The 23,568-nt window shown below is 45.1% G+C and overlaps 1 protein-coding gene across 1 annotated transcript; it reads right to left on the bottom strand.

Annotated features, from left to right (window-relative positions):
• Window positions 1-6,393: 6,393 nt before the first annotated feature.
• LOC308279195 (diphosphoinositol polyphosphate phosphohydrolase 3-beta) lies at window positions 6,394-6,888 on the bottom strand (the record flags this gene model as incomplete). The annotated part of the gene is made up of 1 exon (XM_080719189.1): window positions 6,394-6,888. One exon carries the CDS (start codon window positions 6,886-6,888, stop codon window positions 6,394-6,396), a length of 495 nt encoding a protein of 164 aa, XP_080575315.1.
• Between the last annotated feature and the right edge of the window lie 16,680 nt (window positions 6,889-23,568).

Here is a 23,568-nt window from a genome sequence, read left to right as displayed (position 1 = left end):
GGAAAATTTTTCTGTGATGTCATGGTGTCATTTCACAGGGAAACCTTGGAATTGAATGCTTTGCCTAGCTGTGAGTGGGAAAGGACTTTTTTTTTTTTTTTAGTTTTACAAAATTTGTTTTAATGCTTAATAAAAATTATAGATATGACTTTATGTGAAATAAAATTAATAGCAAAAGAAAAGAGCAAGAATTATACTATAAATAGTGGCATATGCAAGAACAAATGGCCCCCAAAGAGCTGTACTGCTAAAAATTAATTGTAGGTCAAAGTGATTTTTTATTTTTTTTTATTTTTTATTTTATTTTTTATTAAAACAATTTAAAGTCAACTTTTCACCTCCCCCTTTCAATGTAACAGTTGATATGGGGCAACTGCTTACTCTTGGGGTTGGGACACACCTAGAATGTAGAAGAGGCAGCTTTAGATATACCTTCCTTCACTCCTAGGAAAAAATTGTCTTGTCTGGGAAAAGCCTCAAAATATGTTCTCTATCTGCTCCTTCTTGACAAAGAAATCAGGACTAACCCTGTATCTGTCTATAAAAGCACAGTTCACTAATTGGCCTAGAAGGTTTTAGGCTTTGTAGAATTCTAAGAAGTCCAGAACTGAAGAAATATTTGAAGTCTGTAAAATGAGAAATGACTCCCTGAAGTTAGGAATGTTAACTGCTTACTTTCCTGTTTCACTTACTTTCAAATATAACCTTAATTATGGTGCGAAGAACACATCTATAGCTGTTGTTACCCGAAAAACTGTTAAAACATTATATATTTTTTATGAAATCCCATATACTTATTTCTTGGAAATCCTACTGTTATGATTTTTACATTGGTATTAACTGGTATGTAGGCATATGATAATCTATTTTCATTTTCTAATAGGTATAAACATTTACCATTTCCTATTTCAGTGGACAAATTAAAACAAAACAAAACAACCTCTTAACATTGGTCTGGAGCAAAGAGGCCACAAGCTATTCCAGAGTATAGTTCCACCCTCTTTTGGGGCATTTGATCTCTTGGGTCAAAAGTGGTACCCTAGAGCCAGCATTTTGTGTGTATGTGTGTGGTACTGCAGACTGAACTTAAGGGCATTCTACCTCTGAGCTACACCCTCAGCTTTATTTTATTTTTTGGTTTTGAAATATAATCTTGCTAAGTTGCTAAGAGGTTTGCTAAATTGCTGAGGCTGTTTTCAAACCTGAGATCCTGTCTGAGCCTCTTAAATTCTGGTATTAGAGGTGTGTGCTACCATACCTGGCAGAGTCAACATTTCTTGATGCAATCTGAAAAATTTCTTACTTTTTTCTCTTTACCTTATGTATTAGCCTTAATTAGAAGAACTTCAATAATTGTTTTTATTAACTTTTTTATTATGGAAAATGTCAAACATACAAAAGTAGAGATGAACATGAATAGTGAATTATCATTTAACTATAACCCAGCTTCAACAATCTTAAAGGCCAATATTGTTTCAATTATCTCCAATGCACTGAATATCTAGGCTTATCATTTTTAAGCAAGTTCCAGACATCCTATCATTTCAATTATAAATATTTGAATGTGGATAAGAACTATTATTTCCAACATAATCACAATACTATTATTAAAGTCTCAATACCATGTTAATGCTCAAATTACTCTGATTGTCTCGTAAATGCATTCATTTTAGTTTGGTCAAATCGGGATCCAAATAAGACTCGTGCGAGTGATAGTATGTCTCAATTCTCTTTCAATACATAGGTTCTTCTTCCATCTTTTTCTTTCATCTTTGCAATTTATTTACTGAAGAAACTGGTTCTTTTTTCTGTAGAGTTTCCTGTTAGGATTCTGCTGATCTCATCTCTGTGGGTATCAAGTAGTATGTTTCTCTGTCCCCTATATTTTCTGTAGTTGAGGGATATGTCTAGAGGCATGTTCAGAATTATGACAAATACATTTCACAGATGGAATAGTGTACTGTTAATAGGAGATACATTATGTTTGAGTTGATGCAGACATATAAGAATTTTTGCTAATATCTCACAGGTGCCTTGAAACAGTTGTGTTACCAGATATACAAAAGCCACATATATGCTAGACAGATCAGAAGGGGCACAGTTTACCACTCAATATTATTACAAAATATTAAGTTATTTAAACAAATCTTCAGTGATGTCTACCATATTTCAAGTCATGTCTTGTATGCTAGATATATAAAAAGACTAGGGAAATAAGTTCCTTGCATTCAAGGTCATATCTGGTGGGAAATACAGACACATAATCAAAAAAGCACAAAGAAGGCCACAGGTGCCCAAATAGAATTTTGTACAGATACAGCGGTAGTGCAACAACCTTGAGAATAGCCATTATAACAACAGGAAAGAAGTGTCCAAAAGCATAGGATGAGCTGTGTCCTCAAGGATGTCAAAGAGCTCACCTGTGCTTCACAATTCCAGTCATCATTGGGTTCACACACTTGATTCTTTCAAAGTAAATCTGAACAACATGTATGCCATTAACCTAAAAGAAAATAATCTCATTAATATGGGTTTACTACTTTTCTCAGTCCCTCCAGTCAACACATAATGAGGATGTACTATGGTTCATCAGCCACTGGAAAAAGGCTTCAGTGAATTATCCAATGCAGTTCCATTGGGAGGCCAGATGAGAGCCTGAGGGAATAACAGATTGTCCCATGTACATTATGAAGCAGAGAAAGCAAGAGTACACTGGCAGTAGACATCTCTAATCTGTGGATCAATGATAAATGTCTCCACTGTTCTAAGGCTTTGAGGATACAGGGAGGATTCTCACTCCGTCTTAGTCCTCAAAGAGTTCATGCTGTAATAGACCAGCAGTCAATCAGAAAGATGATTATAATACTAGAATGATACCGAAAACATTTCTTTTGCCTGGTGCTTCCACAAAAGGAACTCTGAAAAAGAAAGCTGAAGCCAGCTGTTAGTACTATAGGCTCTAAAACAGTATATTCACCTCCTTTTTCCAGTTAACAATTATTCAGGGAAGAATCACTCTTTCTTACAATTGACCTGCATGTAAAGGGAAGTGAGAGAGAGAGAAGCTCCAGCTTCAGAGCCCTTTAAACCATCTGTCCCAGAAGGGCCACTAACACTGCGGTAAACTTTATATGCTAATGTTCCTGCTCTTACACATTCTTCAAGTTTTCCTGGTGTTTTTAAATACAAAAATGTTGAAAACTTTATAGTTCTCTCAAATAAAACCACAAAGAATTATTAATAGCCACTCCTCATCCCTTGCTTCTTTCAAGTTATCTGATGAAATATAGGTTTCTTAGAAAATATATCAATTCTGTATCAATCATATCAAAATTACCTTTATTCCAACGTGTCTTCAAATATTTTTGGAGGGTAAGAGGAGGCACTTGTCCAGTGAGGGAAAATCAGCCCTTTAAAAAATGCTAAAGACAAAACTCTACTTCATGTCTGAAAGTCTTAATTATCTTTGATCAGTACACTGGATTTTTTGGGGGGATGGCATGAGCCAAAATTTCAGCTGTATATTTTTACTGCAATCACATAAAAATGCATAGGTGCCCTGTAAAGACTCTGAAAGGAGAAAATCTCATCTGTGCATCTAACTTTTGGAGACTGGAGGTTGTAGACACATTTGCTTTGTCTATGTGTCAATTGTTTTACCCTGATATTTCTGGATAACTCTTAAAATAAAAAGGCAATTGGGCCCTTTTTCTTTTGTTCTACACTGACTTCCCAAGCTATATTTGACAAGAACTACCTATGCAGATTTAGCTTAAAGTGTAATAGCTATAAAATGTTCTGTTGCATTTTGGGAATGAAAGCCTTGGAAGTTTTACACATTGCATTAAATGAAGATATCTGAATGGCAACGAAAACTGTAACAAGTAGTAGTAGTCAATCCCAGTGTTTCTGAGTATAACGTAGCAAATATTACCAGGCTAAAAATATAACACTGTCCTTTTCACATTTGCCAAATGTATACTTAAAAAGTAAAAAAAATAAGATTTACATTATTATCTTTAAGAATTACATGTATAAGTTAAACTTTCCAGGTATTTGTGGCAATTTAGATGGAGGTAGCTTTATGTATTATGTAAAGTAATAAAATAATAATATGGTTACTCAGATATTAGTACATATTTTGGAGAATCTTAGCATACTGAGAATATCTATTAGTCAATTTAGATTGTTTAATAATTATTTATAATCACATTCTAAAATTCTGTATAATTTGGGATATGAAATTACATGTTTTAAGTTATTTTGTACTCTTCTGAATTACTTCAACATTAATTTTTGTTAACTACATGTACTTTATTTAGACATTTATATATGGCAAAGAGCTTATTTTAAAAACAGTAAAAGAGAAATTTTTGAAATGATCATTGTAAGAGACTGTTCTTTTTAAAACCTAATTTGCAGATTAACAAAAGTTATAAGATATTGTCCACTTGTATTTATTATTGGTTTGTAGAATACATTTAAGATGTTAAGTATATGTAGAAAGCCATTCCCTGGGCATACTCTTAACAAAGTAGGCTTTTCCTCAACCATCACGGGAAAAAAGACTAGTTCCAGAAAAGGAATTTAGGCTTCAGATAGGAAAATCCCAAAATTTGTAAATACACAATTCCTAATAGTGACCCACAAACGTTAGTTCAGTGACCCAAAATACCTAAGGACAGTATTTAAAATCAGGCAACACCCAATAGCCACTTACAAAGGAGGCTTTTCTTCCACCTAATTGCAGACATGGCTGGGAAAACAGAGGAAGTTCCAGAAGAGAGACATGTATTTTAGATGGGATTTTTAATTTCAAGCAAGTATCCAGGCAAATGTAAGAAGCTTTGGATTCAGCACCCAATAAAGAGGTCCTGTGAAACGAAACATTTACCCTCAGTCTATGAGAAAGCCTGTTCAGGTGTCCTAAGAGTTTGCAAAGTCTGTTAACAGCGATTTAATTCACTCAATCTGGGATGCAATCACCAAGCAAGGTTTCATTCCTGTGGTGGGTTACTGCCAGCCAGGGAAGTGAAACCTCGGGGTTGTCACCAAGTCCCAAAAGGGGAGCAGGGGAGGTAACTTTCTCTGCAGGGGGGCTTCACCCTGGGAGAACCCAGGGGCCCCTGGGGTTGGGGTTCTCCCGAGGGTGTGGGGTTTGTAAAGGGGCAGCGGTCAGTGGCAAGCAGAGCAGGCTAAACCGGAGAAGTCTATGCATACAGATTTGATGGCGAGACGCGCACATCGCAGTGCCTTTCTCCAGCACTGCCCCAGAATCCACACGCATGTATTGTATAGGGTCCCCACCACCGCCTCGCCTCCTCAAGCGCATGGGAAATGGCCATTGGAATCCGCAGTGAAACGTCGCCGCTTGGGGGTGGGGGGAAGTCCTCGGGACACCAAAGCATCTACGTATGAACAGACAAAAAGAAAAGCATTTTTCTTTTCCGTAAAGGGGCCAGTTCGGTGTCATTTCTGCCGCGGCTCCAAAGGACTGCCGACTGCAGGAAAAGCACATGATGTCCAAGTCCCAGTATTTCTTTGCAACTTAAATGTCTGCTTTCCAGGGCCTCCCGCCCCGCAAGAGCAGCTCACAGGCCAGGAGGGACGGAGGCTGTGAATGCGAAAATCAGTTCGGGCAGGGCAGGGCAGGGGGTGGCAGGGAGGGAGGGAGGGAGGGAGGGAGGGAGGGGAGCGGAGCGGGTAATCTGTCTCCCCCAACGCCCAACAGGACGGAGCCTAGGCGGCTGGACTGCAAGGGGCTGCACTGGGAAAGGCGCCGCAAGCCCGGCACCCCGCCCCCGGCCCGCGGCCCGGGCCACCCCCACCCCAAATGCTCACGCAAGCCCGGAGGAGCGCTGTACAACAAAAACAAACACATCGCGCACACACGCGCACACTCACACACACGCACACACACCCACTGCAGAGAGCAGGCGAGCTAGCGAGCAGGCGAGCGAGCGGGGCTGGCACTTGAATAAGGCACCTTTCAGCAAGCAACCCGCGGCCCCCGCGGCGGCTTTGGCCTGGGGAAACAGGTTCCAGCGTCAGCACGCAGCGGGCTTCAAAGCGCCCCGGGCGGGGGTCCCTGTCTCCCCGCCCCCCCCCCGCCCAGCCCACACTCAGGAGCGTGCACACGGCGTGACCACACAGTCGTGCCTGGCAACCGACCGGGAGGACAGTTTGCGAGCGCGATGGCGAGGGAACAAAAGGAGCCCTTCTCGGGCGGGCGGGCCGGAGCGAGCGGGCGAGCGAGCAGGAGAGCCGGGCAGGGAGCGAGCGGGGCGGGCGGGCAGGGGCCGCACATGGCCGGCGGCGGGGAGCGCGGGCGCGGGGCGCCCCCAGGCTGCGGCGGCGGCGGCGGCGGCGGCGGCGGCGGCGGCTGGGTACGTACTAGGGCTGGCTGGGCGGCGCGGCGGGGGCCACGGCGTTGCCGTTGGTCGGGGAGCCGCCCAGCTTGAGCTTCTCCAGGTAGGCGGCGTGCACGGGCTTGTGGCACTGCAGGACCTTGATGGCCTCGTCCACTTTGAACCACTCGCGCTTCCGGCCGATGCTGAGCGAGTCCTCCCAGTCCTCGAGCAGCTCGGTGACGGTGAGCACGTACACGTAGGTCCGGTGCTTGCGGTCCTGGTTCTGCTCGAAGACGCCGAGCAGGCGGCCCAGGGTCCCCTTGACGCCCGCCTCCTCGTAGACCTCGCGCACGGCGGCGCGGCCCGGCTCCTCCTCGGGCTCCATGCCGCCGCCCGGCACGATCCAGCGGTCGGGGTAGCGGCTGCTGCTCACCAGCAGCACCTCGTCCTCGCGCTCGCTGCGGAAGCACAGGCACGCCGCGCGCTTTTTGAAGCCCTCGGGGTCGTAGGTGCGCGTCTGGTTCGGCTTGCACTTCATGCTCGACGGCGGCCGGCCGGGCGGGCAGACGACCGGGAGGGCAGGCGGGCGGGCGGGCGAGCGGGCGCAGGAGGGCCGGCTGCGGCGCAGGAGACGGGCGAGCGAGCCGGGCCGGGGAGGAGGCGCCTGCGCTGCGACCGAGCTGCCCGCCAGCCAGCCAGCGACTGAGCCAGCCAGCCAGCCAGCGAGCGAGAGAGCGGGCGAGGAGGGAGCAGGAGACGCGAGAGCGAGCTCTGCACGGCGGGCGGGCGGGCGGGCGGGCGGGCGGGAGGGAGCGAGCGAGCGAGGGAGGGAGGGAGGGAGCGAGCGGGGGAGGGGAGGGGAGCCCAGCCCGGAGACCGCGCCGCCGCCGGCCCCGCACAGCCCAGACCAGACCAGGCGGCGGGGGCGGCGCCGGGCTGCGCGGCCGCGGGCCCTCGGTCCGCGGGGCGGGGCGGGGCGGGGACGGGGTGGGTGGGCAGGGGCACCGCGGTGTCCCCGAGACGCTGCCTGATTGGACGCGACCTGGCCGCCGCCGAAGCCGCCGCCGCCGCCCGGGCCCCCGACCCCCTCCCTCCCCCCCGACCCGCGCGCGCGCGCGCGCTCACGCAGCCCACCCGCCGCCGCGCCGGCCCGGGTTGAGCGAGGTGACGCGCGTCCGCGGGCGCGCTCCCGCACCCCTGCGCGAGCGCGAGCTCGGCAACACCAGCAGCAGCAGCAGCAGCAGCAGCAGCAGCAGCAGCAGCGGAGGGCAGGGGCGGGGGCGGGGGTCTCCGGGCTCCCGCAGCACCCGGCGCCGCGGGCCCACTGCGCAGGCGCCCCGCACCTCCCGGGCCGGGAACCTCCTGCCCGCGGGGGGGGGGAGACGCACCGACACCGCATCGTGACTCGGCTCACGCCACGTGCGCCTCGCAGCCAAACCCTGCACCTGACGCTGCCGCTACCCCACCCGCACCTGCCGCCGCCGCCGCCACTGCTGCTGCCTGACACAAGCACACGCGCACACACACACACAAGCTCATGCAAGTCTGTGCGTACACGCACGCACACACAAGCACACACACACTCACACAAGTCTATGCGCACACGCCGTGGACCAGGCAGGACCGCATCTCCCAAGATGAAAGGCTCTGCCCCATTTAGACAGAGAGCAAGGCCCCTGTGCTGTGTTGTCAAAAGGACCAGCCCAACTACAGGCTCTTGACCACAGTGCCTTTGCTGAGTCACAGCATGCAGTTTTCCTCCTGCAACAGGTTCTCCACCTGGCCATGCAGCTTGGCGCAGCCGCTGCCCTTCCTGGAGCCCAGGCATCATCCCTAGCCTCTCTGCTCCTCACTTGCCACAGCAGTCGGCTCCTGGCCTCACTCCCTACCCCTTACAACACCCTGCACTGGGGGTCAGAGGACTGCAGAGAAAACCCCTCTCACAACACCCACACACACACATGCACCATAAGCAAATAGACCTGCCAGCAGGCCCCAGCTTCCTTCCCTAGCAGCTCTGCTGGCCAGTGTGGGCAGCATGCACTAGGCAACCCTGGGGATGCTTCCTGCTTCACTTTTAGAGGAAGCCCAGCATGGCAGGCTCGACCATGGCCACCTGCTGCCCTCTGGCCTCTCGGGTCGTCCTGTCCTGCTGCCAGGAGATGCCACTTCTCTCCACAGCCCCCGAATGAACAACCTAGACCCTGCCCTCTCCTTTCCAAGTCCCCTGATCCCTTGGACATCCTCACAGACAAGGCCGCTCAGGTCCTCTCACTTTGATACCACAGCACCTTGGTCTCTCCCTGCGGGCAGCAGCCCAGGGGGCTGCTCACCGAAGCCTCCTCCCTTTGCCATCAAACCCTTTGGAGCGAAAATGGACTCTGGAGAGTAAGCACAAAGCAGAGAGGAAAAGGCCAGCTCCCCCACCTTGGTTCACACCCTGAATATCGCCCCAAAGTGAAAATGATCCCTTCTGCAAGGGCAACAAAATCCTGGCCTATCCAGAGCCCATGGCAGAATGGAGACAAAAGTGACTTCTCTAACAGAGACACTGCCGCTGACTGCTGAGCCTGGTGTCAAGTGTGGGGAACCATTAAGGTTTTCCCCTAAAAGAATACTTCTGTCTTTTGTCCAGAGTCAATAAGGTTCGGGGTCATGGAAAGTTCAAGGTCTAAGAGGAGCTCAGGTGGGATAGATTGACTTGACCGTTATGTGCACAGGTGGTGACAGCACGAGGGTTGGTTGACCTGGAGCTGTTTAAATAGGATGAGAGTGATAAGCTCTACTGATATCGGTCAGTAGAGATATCCCGGGAGTGTACTGCCGAGCCTTCCATGATAGAATTAAATACTTTTTGAATAAAATTCTTAGAATTGAATTCTTTTCATCCTCAGTCCTTTCTTCAGAACCCATACTTTTGCCGGCTGGCTCCGGCAGTGAAGGCCCCTGGGTGACCAAGGAAAGAGCTCCTGTGGGCATCCCACCCCCATCCCTGCACTGAAAACACACTGGGAACAAACCGTGTCCTGGGCTCTGTGCCTCCTCTTTGCCGGGCCCCCAGTCACACGAGCCACCCTAACAGCTAGAGGAAAAGACGCGGCCATCGCAAAGGCCCCTATAACCTCAGGAAAAGCTAAATGCCCGTCATATCTGTCTAGAGACACAGGTGGCATGATTTGTGGGTGAGGTGAATAAAGTGTGAGGAATCACCTCAGGACAAACGTCAAATCAAATTTCCCTACGGAAAGCCTGCCTTGCTGCCGTGCATAGGTGCATTCCAGAGATGATCCCCTGCAAACCAAATGGGAAAATGTTGGCATCGCCATAGCAATGCCAACCGCCAGGAAGCCTTCGAGCCTCCTAGAAAACATGGAGACGGGTAGAAAATGAAAACACTGCACCCAGAGCCCTGAAAGACAGCTGGACTGAGGCTAGAGGCAGTCCTGCAAGCCCATACATGGGAACTGTGTCTGCAGGGAGAATCAGTTCAAGAGGCCCCTGACAGCCAGGTCCTGGGGCTACAGGAGCCCGCAGGGGTTCGCTCCCCCCCTCCACAGTCTTGCCATCCCCTGGGTTCCTCCACCACTTCCTCGGGTGCCTGTGCTTATGCATCACGCCTAGGGAGAGGACAGGGAACATCCTCATAGGCAAAGAGGAGACATGGGCTAGAACCAAGGGCCTGAGTCATAGCATGTTTCTGGACAAAGACATCCACACATTACAAGTTGAATGCAACAAGGCAATTTACAGGTCAGGTCTCTCTCTCTCCCTCTCTCTCTCTCTGCCAGAATTGGACAGTTTTCTTCGGCAGGTATGAGAGGAACATGACAAGGGGGGAAAAAGGTAAAATCCTTTTTCAGGGCAAAGTGCTGCAGGGTCCAGTTTATCTATCCCTGCTTCAGGGTTTCCCTAGTGAGGAGGAGCAGTGTCATTCCTGAATGGTGGTGGCACTCACTAGGCCGGGAAAGTACCCACTGCATCGTGCTCGGCCAGCCTGGGACTCCTTCCTCCTTGTCGCCAGGCTCCGCCATGAACTCAATTTTCCAGCAATGGACCAGGAAACCTGAAGTGAGCAGAGCTGAAAGGAGCTTGGAGCCTGGGGTTGCCCTCGCCTGGGGCCCTTGTGGCACCGCCCTGACAGCAGAGCAAAGCAGTCCGGGCCAGCTGGAAGATGAGAACCCCCAACAAGTCTAGTTCCTCATCCCCCTCCAGCAGACACTGAAGAAACTAACCAAGCTTTGGAGAAGACCGTCCTAGACCCATGGGCGGCCCCAGCAGAGCCGGGCAGCTGGCAGGGCACTAGTGGCAGGCGCCCGAGACGTCAGCTCAGCCAAGGGTAGCCCAAGACTTGCTCAGAGGAGCAAGCTCAATGCTTGACCCATGGGCTAGTGGCTCTTTAAGGCACTCGGTTTTGGGGCGCTGGGTCATGCCTTCAACGCTAGCTCATGCAGACATTAACCGTTAACTGCAATCAGAGTCCAACCCCAAAAAGAGAGGGAATCATTTGGCGTTCTCCGCAGCCAGAAGGAAAGGGACCAGGTGAAGCCACCCAGTCTTTGTGTCTTCCAGTGTGTGCAGCAAGCTCTGCGTTGAGCAGCCGCCCTGTTTAACTGGCGCCCCGTTATCTCTCAGAGACCCAAACGATTGCCGTGTCCATCTGATAGAGGAGTAAAGGGAGGTGCGTACGTAGGGGGAAGCTTGGTTTGGAATCCCAGGTCTCCCCAGCCTGCCCTGCGCAACATCGCCTTGTCTGGTGAAAAGGACATTGACCGAGAGCTCGGGTCAGCTGCGGCCTCCTTGGTGAAGCGCTGCCTCGCCTTCCTGGGGAAGGTGTTTGCTCAGGATCACCAAGTTCATGGAAAGGGATTCCTTCCTGTAGGAAATCAATAAGGAAGAAAGAGGATCTGGTCGCCCTTCTAGCTCCCAGCATTGAATGCTTGTGCCTCCTCCCCATGCTCCCTAAGGGCTGGATGCTCTGACTTTCCTGAGAGAGCAAAGGAAACAAAGGGATCCCGAAAACAAGATTGTTCCCCCCACCCCCGGTCCCAGTTCTGTCGTCCCTCCGGGCCAGGATTTGCATCCATGGGTGTTCTGCCTTATTTTATGTACTTAGTCTTCCTTTAACCAGGAGCCAGCAAAGGGACTATCACAGTCCCCTCCCACAGATGAAGAGCCAGGCTGGGGTGGGTGAAAGTAGGAAGCCATGACCGTGGGTGGAGCTGGGAATGAGACTCGGGGCTGCCCAGGTCCTCAGCTGCCCCTCTCCCACAATTGCCCACATGCACAACAGCTCGGGGATCCTTTGGGTACAGGCTTCCTCCTTGGCACGTGGGAGGTCCTGGCCCCCAGGAGAATGCAGCCTCCATTGGAAGTTCTGGGACTCCCAGGGCCAAAGCAGGGAGGATCTGCTCTGAACACCACAAGCCTGGGACACTTGCCCTGCCTTTGTCAAGCACCCAGAATTTGCAGGAGCACACATTGAGCAAATGCCCCAGTTTAGCCAGTGCAGTGGGGCATGCCTGTGATCCCAGTCCTTGGAAGGAGGCTGAGACGGAAGGATTGTGGGCTGGAGGCTGGCAGCAACAACGCGGTGAGACTCTCAGTAACTAAGCAAGACCCCGTTTCAAAAAACTAAACACAGAATGGGGATGTAGGTCAGAGGAGTAACACCCCTGGGTTCAATCCCCCTTCCAGGGGAGGAAGGAAGCACTGACGGATGGACGGACCTGTGTTTGGGGATGTGGATGGTGCTCAGTGGCAGGGAGCTTGCCTAGCCTTGGGTTCCATCCCCAGCACCACAAAAGAATATGTACAAACTGCCTGTACACATCATGAATGTGTTTGCCTCTCCTGCTGGATTGCTCCCTGAGGGGACAGGTCCAGGATTCATAGTAGGTGTCTGTCGGCTCGCCATCCGGGACACCGTCTGCTCTGACCAGAAGGGCAGCGATCAATATGTGTTTAATGCATTAATCTTCTGGGGTTGACACCGGCTGGGCAAGCGCCGGCCGTGGCAGCCGCTGCTGCCCTCTGTGTCGGAACATGCAGGGGCCCCGTCGGGTGTCCTGCGGGCTGGAGGCCGCCGTGGGCCACCTGCCTGAGGACCCCAGGCCCGCCTCACCCTCCCTGGAACCTCCTCCTCAGGGCCAGAGCTTCCTTCTTACCCCCTGCCCGACTCCAGGCACTGTTCCCGTGCTGGACTTGGGCACCAGAGTGGCCGTCGCTCTGCCCACGCGGAGCGTGCCCTCTCATTTTCCCCTCGCGTGCTACTGCAATAAGATACTGTGTAGGGTAAATCACAGGGGCGTAATTGAGCGGCGTGGGAGCCATGCGGTGCTCTGGGACAGTCGAGTATAACCTTGAGACTGATGTTGACAGACGGTGCATCTAGGCTAGGATGCGCTGCACCGGGCGCTCCATTTATCTTCTTTGATTTCATCTTAAGTAAAGCCCTTCAAAGCAGATAATGTCACTCCCAGTTTAAGATGGAGAATATTGTCATCCAAGAAGGCATTATGTAACTCTCCCCGCCAGCTTCCCCCTGTGGCTATGTGCCTCAGGTAGCAGAGGAGATCTCAGGGGCTCTTCTCTGATGCTGCAGGGGCAGGAGGAGCCTGTGGTGCTGCCTGGATGACCCTGCTGGCCTGGCCAGAGTTCCCCTCTGGGGCTCCCTCTTCTGACTGCCTGGGGCAGCCCATCTCTCATCCCTACCCCTAGAAGTCATTCTGGCGCCTTCCCTTCAGCTCCTTTGGCCAAGGGCTGGGAATTTCATTCCTGCATTCCTGATTACCAAGGCTGCCAGGGAAGAGGACTGTTTGGGGTCCTCCTTGTAGAGACAGATGACTTGTTGCTGACAGCTCCCTTGGGGTTTTGTGGAGGGTGGACCCTGGGGTGCCCAGGGCCTCTGTGGCAGGGCTGGTTCCCAGGTGTGGCGGGACACCTTCCCTTCCACAAACACCAGACCCACCCAGGAGGGCAGACAGGTGACCAGGAGTCCTTGCTGCCACTGCAGCCGCGGCCTCCGCTTGTGTGCCCACATGCCCACACACTGGTCCCTCAGATCAGAACGGGATTCCCAGGGTTCCTTGTGTGTTCTCAAACCTCACAGGTTCATTGGAGGATGGAAACGAGGCACAGGCATGTGATGTTTGGTTACTCTCGTTTTGATTTTTTAAAATGGGTGTACTTACTTTCAGTTCCACAATCAGGTATTCTAGAGAGTTGCTCCATGTTATTTATCTCCTGGCAAGTTTGAAAATCACTGGCTGTATTCTAGATTTTCCCCAAATATTATATTAGATTTCCTAGGAGAGGTTAATATACTCCTAGTTTCTGATCTTTGCTTTAGTTCAATAAACTTTCTTTCTTTCTTTTTTTCTTTTTGTACTCGTGATTGAACCCATGGACATTCTACCTCTGAGCTAAACTCTCAGCCCTATTTTAATTTTTAGTTTGAAACAAGTCCTTGCTAAGTAGCCATGACTGGCTTTGAACCTGTAATCCTCCTGTCTCAACCTCTCAAGTATTGAAATTACAGGTACCCACCAGCACATTTAGCTTATCAAATGGCTGTTAACATGAGCTTTTATCTCAGAGAGTGTCACCATGAACTTTGCTTTCTATAGACTTTCTGTGGTCTGTGGGTCGCAGAATTTTTTTAATTTTCCTGTTGTACCGGGATTTGAACACAGGGGTATTATATTTTTTAGCTATACCCCATTCCTATTTCATTTTTATTTTTAATCACTGTCTCACTAAGCCAAAGAGGACCCCACTAAGTTGTGGAGACTGGTCTATAATATTCAATCCATCTATCTCAGCCTCCCAGTGACTGGGATTACAAACTTGTGACATGTTGTTCATTTTTTTCCACTTAACTACAATATCATTAGAAGAGACCAACTATGTGTGAGGTAGTATACCACTGATAATTTTTATAATTCCCTATGATTTAAGTATTTCTTTTCCAGTTTCACAGATGAAGAAATGGAAGCACAAAAAGTGACATTACTTACCTCTAACTGCACAAGGAGGAAGAAGCAGAATTTTGATGCAATACACTGATCCTAGAAACCACTGAAAAATGGGAACTGGAGTAGAAGGCAGAAATTGCCAGTGTTCCATGCAGAGTGTTATGCACTGAGGTTCAGGGGTCATTGAGGTGTCATGCAGTTGTCTTTGTGCAGAAAAGCATGCAGGCAATCTTAACTACAGCGATTTGTAAAGCCTTGTTAAAACTGTTCATTAATGTGATGCTTTGCACGCGCGCGCGCGCACACACACACACACACACACACACACACACACACACACACACACACTTTATTAATTAGAATCCTGGAGCTCTGATTGGAGTATGGAGCTGGCTGGTGTTGGGGCCCATCTGTCAGACTCTAAATCCTTAAGGAATGCAGATTATACTGAACCCTTTTTCATAATAAGACATTTCTTTTTTAAAAAATAATATTTTATTAGGGCATTGCAATTATACATCACAGTGAAGTTCAATGTGATAAAAATACATGCACGCAGCTCTTGGTGTATTTCCCTCAGCATGCCAACCTGTTCTCCAGTCCTCTCTTTCCATATGTGCTAGCAAAACCCATAGTAATATCTTTACATATTGTCAAATCATAATTTGAACGGTTTTTTTCCTTCATCTTCCTTTTCCTGTTTGCCATCTCCTCCCCCCACTCCCCTTCCACTACTCTATTGGGCTCTTTCCACATTTATCCAGAGTTTTCTGTTTTCTCTCTAGCTTCCACATATGAGTAAAAACACAGGACCCTTTACTTTCTGAGACTGGATGACCTTTTCTTCTATAATAGTCTTTAGTTCCATCCATTTTCCTGCAAACTACAGAATTTTCTTACTTTTTCTTTTAACAGCGGAGTAGAATTTCATTGTGTATGTATGCCACATTTGAATTCAGAGCCACTACCTGCCATTCTCCTGGTTTGCATGTGTGTTGTGGTCCCTCAGGGGCATCCTGGAACTGATGAGGCATCCTGGAACTGAAAGCTCTGCCTCATTAAAAGGCAGAGACTGGAGGGAGCCCTTCTAGCTGAGCAAGGTCCCATCCTACCTGTTAATGGCTTTTGTTGCTGTTGCACTTCAAGCGTCTGTCCTCGCCTCTATATTACAATTAATCTTCACTACACAACATTTGGAATTCTCTACAATGTGCCTTTGGCTGTGTTTATTTTAATTTGTACTTTAGAGCTGCATGTGATTACAGCTGAGCCAGAAATTATTCCTCATCCTCTCCAGTAGGTCGAATAACACAGAAAATTACTTTAGCCACAACAGATTCAATACAGTAATAAGTTAAATAACTGTGAATTAGTTTTCTTCTCTCGCATAAACATGGCTCAAAACAACACACGTGGCTGGGCCCAGTGGTGCACTGCTGTAATCCCAGTACTTGGGAGGCTGAAACAGGAGGATCACAGTTTCCAGGACAGCCTCAGCAACTTACAAAACACTCAGCAACTTAAACCCCGGTTCAAAATTTAAAAAATAAAGGGCTGGGGGTGTAGCTTGGGGGTAGAATACCTCTGTGTTCAATCCCTTATACCAAGAAAGAGAGGAAGGAAGGAAGGAAGGGAGAAAACACATGTATTTTTTTCAGTCTCCATAGATCAGCTATCTATCATGGGTCAAGTGAATTCTCTGTTTAGGGTCTTTCAAAGCTGAAATCAATTTGTCAGCTGGCCTGAGATCTTATCTGGTGGCTGTGCCAAGTATCTCTTTCTAAACCCACTCAGGTTATGGGCAGAATTCATTTCCTTGTGGTCATATGGCTGACTGTAGGTCCTTGGATGCTGTCTTTGGGAGCTGCTCTCAGCTTCTAGAGGCTGCCTACATATCTGAACATGTGGTTTCTCCACCTTCAAACAAGCAATGGTGTGTTAAATCTTTCGTGTGTCTCAGATCTCTCTTGCTTCTCCTGCTGTTAGCCAGAGAAAACTTTCCATTTGTAATTAGATTAGGTTCTTTTGGGTAATGCAAGGTAATCTCATTTTAAGGCAGACTGCCTGGTCACCTTAAGTATATCTGCAAAATCCTTTTTACTATGTGAGGTACCTTAATCATGGATGTGATGTCATCACATTCATAGTCTTGGAGATTAAGATGGGAGAATTCTGACCCCCACCATTTGATTAAACATCAATGAGTTATTAAGAAAAGAACTATTTTGCATTTCTGACAACATAGTGTATATGCTTTGTTAAGTTACATCATAGCATCATGTATTTGAACCTGGCAAGAGATTTATAACCTTGCTAAGCATCTTGATTCAATGTGTATATTTACATTTATTTTAAAACCTTTCATACCTTAGTTAAGTGTTCTGTTTTCTTGTTTCCTTATCCATAGAATAGTGCTTTCAACAATTTCTTTATTGGGAATGTAACCCAGTGTTAAAACACTTCAAAGCCCTAGGTCTTATCACAGAACTGCAAAAAAGAAATGATTCACTTTGTTTCTTGCTTGGTAATTAATTAATTTTAAGTTTGCATGTATGAATTGACGAAATACATAAGAACACATAAGGCAGTTTACTGCAAAGATAATTTCTGCATCATATCTAATACAGTGTCAGTAGTATTTAATATTTATTCATTGCATATAATATGCCAATCCATGTTTTATTATTACAAAATATGCATGCCATTGGTTTTTACCATTTTAACATTTTTTTTTGTATTAACAGGGAATAAACCCAGGGGCATTGTGCCTCCAAGTTTCACTCCCAGTCCTTTTTATTATTTATTTGTTTAGTTTTGTTTTGGAAAGAGGGTCTTTCTAGGTTACTGAGAATCTCACTAAGTTACAGAGACTGGCCCCAAACCTGCGATCATCCTGTCACAGCTTCGCAAGTACTGGGATTACAGGCATATGTGCCACCATACTCAACCCATTTTAACCTTTTTCACTTGTACAGGTTAATGACATGATGAAAATTCACACTGCATTATCACAATCTGACTTTATAATCTTTAAAGAATAATGTCTAACTGTCCCTGCCCTCAACCTCCGATAATGGCCATTTTGCTTCTTTTTTTTTTAATCTGTTCTTCCTTTAGTGGATATTTTGATTATTTATATCCTTTTGCAACTATGAATAGTGCTTCTGTGGACATTGGTGGACAACAATGTGTTTGAATTCCTGCTTTAAATTCTTTGGGGCATGCCTCTAGAAGTGAAATTGCTGAATCCTATGGTGATTCTTTATGTACTATTTTGAGGAAATCACCTTTTCTATAGCAACTGTGCCTTTTTACATTCCAATGTAAAAATTCCAATAATTCACATGGATTACAATTCTTTAACATCCTCACTGGCACTTGCTATTTTCAGGTTAAAATATTATTATAAGTAGGATATTGTGTGCATGCCATTCATTGCACTACTTGGGAGGCTGAGACAGGAGGATCAAAGGTTGGAGGCCATCCTCAGCAATTTAGCAGTGCCCTCAGCAATTTGTTAAGACCCTGCTTCAACATAAAAAAAAATCAGTCTGGGGGCATAGCCCAGAAGTAGAGTGCTGCTGGGTTCGATTCCCAGTACCATAACACCCAAACAAATTATTATTACAATAGCTATCCTAATGGGTATGAAGTGTAAACTCTTTATATGTTTATCTCATTTGATCAACAAAACACCATGATATAACTGCTATTATTAAGCCCATTTTATATGAAGAAATGGAAGCACAGAAGTTAAGTAATTTGCCTGAGAGAATATCTTGTGAGTGGCAGGCCCAGGACTGTAAGTTTTATGGCTTTAGGAGCAGAGTTCCTAACTAATAATATATAATTAGTTTGACCATATAAGTTATCATCTAAATCAGGACAATTTGAGAATTAAAGAGGATAACATTAATAAATGAGGCCTGAGCTGGACGTGGTGGTGCTTGCCTGTAATCTGAGTACTTGGGAGGCTGAAACAAGAGGATCACAGTTTCCAGGCAGCCTCAACAACTTAGCAAGATCTTCTACAACTTAGTGAGACCTTGTTTCAAAATATAAAATAAAATAGGAATGGGAGTGTAGCTCAGAGGTAGAATACCCCTAGGTTTAATTCCCAATTCATCTCAATTTCTCTCTCTCTCTCTCTCTCTCTCTCTCTCTCTCTCTCTCTCTCTCTCTCTCACACACACACACACACACACACACACACACACACACATATGGCCTGAATGACAGGAATAAAATTTAAAAAAATCTTGCACATACCAAGACATAGTTCACTCTGTTGGTGAGAATTTTTTAGCTACAAGCAACAGAGTATTTTTTACCTAAACTAGTTTAATCAAAAAGGAAATTCATAACCTCACAGCATGAGCAACAGCTAATCACTTTTTCTTCTTTCACAAGATTATTACTGTTAGCACACAAACTAAAGTTATTTTAATATCTTATAAAACAGAACACATAATGAATGGAAAATACCTTCTCCTGACCTCACTTTCCTTTTACTTACAGACCTATTTATCTATCCTTTTTATCTGTTCCCCCTTAGTATTCCAGGTATTTATTAAATTTCTCTATATTTCCATAGCATTATAGTCTTCTAGCATACAACATAATTTATATATAGATTTTATAATTTTATATTTATTTATATATCTTATTACTGATATAATTACTTAAATGGGAGTTCTGCGAGGATAGAGACAATTATCTATTCTATTTACTAAAATAGCTTTAAGGCAAATCATAATATCCAACAGTTAATTGTTACTCATGTAATAGTTGATGAATGAAAGTTCAGATTATTAACATTATGTCCTCCAGGCTCATCTATGGTATGACAAATGGCAAGATCCCAGTCATATTTAGAGCTGAATAATATTCCCTTATACATATATATCATATGTACAATATATACCCCAGTTTCTTTATCCATTTGTCCACTAGTAGACACTCAGGTTGATTCCATACTTTGGCTATTATGAAAAGTGTTACAATGAACACGGGAGTGGAGTTATTTTTATAAAGTGATGATTTCATTTCCTTTGAGTATACGTTCCCAAGTGTAATTACAGAGTCATATGGTAGTTGTATTTTTAATATATTTCGAAACCTCCATACCATTATCTTTCTTTTTTGTGGCATTAGGGATTGAACTCAGGGGCATTATACCTCTGAGCTACACCCCCAGCCCTATTTTTTATTCTTTACTTGGAAGCAGGGTCTCACTGAATTGTAAAGGGCCTCACTAGGTAGCGGAGACTGGTTGCAAACCAGATCCTCCTGTCTCACTTCCCAAATGCTGGGGTTACAAGTGCGCACCACCATGCCTGGCTCCTCCATACCATTTTCCATAGTGACTGTGTCAATCTACATTCTCACCAGTAGTGTATATGAGTTTCCATTTCTCTAAACCTTCACATACATACATTATTGACATTGTAATACTATCCACCATAATGGGTATAAGTATTTTTTGGGGGGTGTACGTATTTTATAGTGATTTTATTTGCATTTTCCTAATAATTAATGACATAGAGCAACTTTTCATAGATCTATCAGCCACTTTTATGTCTTCTTTGGAATAAAATGCCAAGTGACATAAGCCAGACACAGTAAGAAAAATATCTCATGATCTTGCTTACATGTGGATTTAAAAAATTAAATCATATATGTAGAGACAGAGAGCAAAAGAGTGATTACCAGGGGCAGGGAGTAGGGAGCAAATGTAGAAATGCATGTCAGAAGATACAAAGTGCCAGATATGTAGGATGCACAAGTCTAGAGATATAATATGCAACATGAGGGCTGAAGGTAAAATTTTACTGCCTGTGGCATTCATGTTAACTGGGTAGCATTCAAAACTGTAAAACATATGGATATGTGAGGTGATAAATATGTTAATTTTATTTACTACAGTAACTTTATAATCATTTATAGGTATCCTATAATATCATTTTTAATATGTTATTTGTGTGTTAGGGGGTACTGGGATTTGAACCCAGAAGCATTCTATCTCTGAGCTATACCTCATCCCTTTTAATTTTTTTTTTGAAATAGGGTCTTGTTAAGTTGCTGAGAGTCTTGGTACATTGTGGAGGTTATCCTCAAATTTATGATCCTCTTGTTTCAGCCTCCCAAGTACTGGGAAGACAGATGTGTACCTCCATGCCTGGGTGTGTGTATGTATATATATATATGAAACATTTTAGATTCTTTCCTTGCTTTTTCTCAGCCATTCTCAATTCCAAGTTATTATCACACTGATTCTAAGATGACAGTAGCATATCCAGGCCTCTGATATAGGTATGGTAATACTTACAAATTTAAAAAGATGTCTTTCAATGTCCCTTTTGAAAGAAGCAGGACCCATGAGCATAGCACTTCCAAGAAGATATCCTCATTGTAAACCCAACACATGGAACTGAATTTAATTATGGGCCTCAGAAATATATCAGTACACTGGTGTGACTGTATGTGTGTCTCTGTATATGCATACTTGAAGAGGGACTTATTTCTGGTATGCAATTGTAGATTGAAAAAGACAGATTACAAACCTGGCATTGTGGTATATGCTTGTAATCCCAACATTTGGGAGGCTGAGACAGGAGGACCACAGGTTTGCAGACAGCCTCAGCTACTTAGTGAGGTCCTTCACAATTCAGTGCGACCCTGTTTCAAAATAAAGAATAAAAATAGGGCTGGAGGTATGGCTCAGAGGTATAATGCCCCTAGATTCCATCCCCAGTACTGCCAAAAAAAGAAGAAGAAAAGAAAAAACAGAAAAAAGAAAAAGGACAGATTACAGTAATTTGGGGACTAGAATATTAGGAAAAAAGCTGATATCTTCAATAGATACACTTTGTTAATGGCATGAGGCCAACAGCATTCAATATGTACATCTCACATGTCATCTCAAATAATTAAGAAATACTCAAAATCAATCACTTGGTAGATATTTCTTTCACCCGCACTGTTTGTTTCCATGAATGACCATCTAGTGCCCTTTGACTGATATATTCTTCATTTAGCCATGTTAATGTCTTTATTCAAATCTTGGTGTTTCTCCAACCTATTGACAATCCTCTTTTGTTGTTATTTGGTTCATTTAAGTTTTGAAATATAACATACATACATATAAGTGCATTGAAAGACTATAGAGTTTAAAAATGAATAATCATACTGTGAGCATCTATGTTAACAGCACTAAAACCAACAAAATCAAGTATTACTAAACCCCAGAGTCCACTATGCTCCCCTCCCTGACCTCAGACCTACGTCCTTTTGCCAGAGGGATCTACAATCATTGTTTAATATCTCTACTTTGCTTACCTTTATAGCTTTACCATCTATGTAAACAACTCTAGACTACCTTGTTTCTTTCTATTTTTTATACTCAATTGAATCAAATTCATGCTCCGAGTTTTTAATTCACATTTTAGAGAACACAATTTGTAACGTGGTTCTAGAAGCTTCTAGAAATATTGTTTTCTTCCATATTTTATTTATAAGTGGAACATATTGAAAATGGTATACATTTAGATTGTGTTTTGTGCCCTCTCCCCTCCATTTCCCTTCCCCCTTCCCAATAAGGAGTGTCCAAGTTAACCATGTTATATTTATGCTATTACACATATTCGGATGTAGCTCCTCTATTGAACAATCTCAGCTTTCTTCCTCTCCTATCCTTCCATTATAGCTTTGCTGAGATTTCCCCTCCATCATCTGGAGTCCCTCTGGTATTACCACTACTCCCTAGCTTGGGCATATTAGAAAAAACATATGTCCCTTCTCTTTCCTAGAAATATTTTAATGTGAACCCTCTTCCCCAGTGAAAATGACAACAGATGTTACTTGGGTACCTATGGTGTGCTTGGCTATGTAATTAGCCTGCCAAGATGTACATGAGAGATAAACTGTGTTCCCTACCTTAAATAATCTAGTTGGGAAGAGGGTGCATAATGATAGTGTACAGTGGTAGAAACACAGTTCAGGAAAGCAGCAAGGCCAGCCTCAGCAATGTAGGGAGAAACTTAGCAACCTAGTGAGACCCTGTTTCAAAACAAAAACTAGAAAGTGCTCAGAGATAGAATGTCCCTGGGTTCAATCCCTAGTATCAAAAAAAAAAAAAGAAAAGAAAAGAAAACAAGAAAGAAGAAAGCATATGTAGTAAAATGGGTGAAACTGAAGAATATTATGCTAAGTGAGATTAACCAGTCTCAGAAAGTGAAGAGTGGAGTCAGACATGGTGGCACATGCTTGTAACCCTAGTAAATTAGAGATTACTTACTGGGAGACAGGAGGATCAGAGGTTCAAGGACAACCTCAGCCACCTAGTGAGACCCTGTTTCAAAATAAAGGTATAAAATAGGGCTGAGAGTATAGCTTAGAGTTGGAATGCCCCTGGGTTCCATTCACAGTACTACAGAAAAGAAAGAAAGAAAGAAAGAAAGAAAGGAAGAAAGAAAGAAAGAAAGAAAGAAAGAAAGAAAGAGAGAATGGGGGTATGTTGGTTTTTTTCCCCTCACATATGAAAGCTAGAGAGAAATTGGGTAACAGAAAGGACTTCAGATAATTGAAGAGAAAATCTGGTAGAGTGAGAGAGGGGGGTCTAAAGGAGGGAGGGTGGGGTGAGTTGGTGAAAGAAACAATTTAAATAATGCTATGTACATATATGGGATTATCAATCTCAATATTGTGTTCAGGGAAGGGGAGAGAGTGTAGTAGGATCCAGAGGGAAACTCACCAAATGCTGTGTGCATGTATTTTCTTATCACTCTGAACCTCATTATGATGTGTAATTATAATGCACCAATAAAAAGTTCATTATAAAAAACTTACTCACCCAGCTTGGGTATGCAGTACACTGTAGGCTCTCAAATGGTAGATGCTGTTACAAGTTGGAAGGATCAAAAAATATTCACATCTATCTAGGCAACATAAAGAATACATAATATAAGACAAGCAACCTCAGGGCATACTAGATGTTAGTATGAAGGATGTGTTGATCTGGCCCTAGAAATGGACTTTGGCAGCTAATTGGAGTGGTGAGGTGCTAGACATTATTTCAGAAATATTTCTGGGCAGAAATATTAGGATTAAAGGTATACTTAAGATGAAGGCTACCTTTTCCTGAGAAAATGTCAAACCCCAAACCCTAGAGACTCTGATGTCTCAGGGACATATTTAGATCCATGTTCTTAGAACCAAACGTGTCTAAATTAAAGATGCAATTATAA

The sequence above is a fragment of the Muscardinus avellanarius genome (assembly GCF_963383645.1).
Source record: "Muscardinus avellanarius genome assembly, chromosome: X".
NCBI lineage: Eukaryota > Metazoa > Chordata > Mammalia > Rodentia > Gliridae > Muscardinus > Muscardinus avellanarius.
This window is presented reverse-complemented; position numbering and strand designations above follow the sequence as displayed.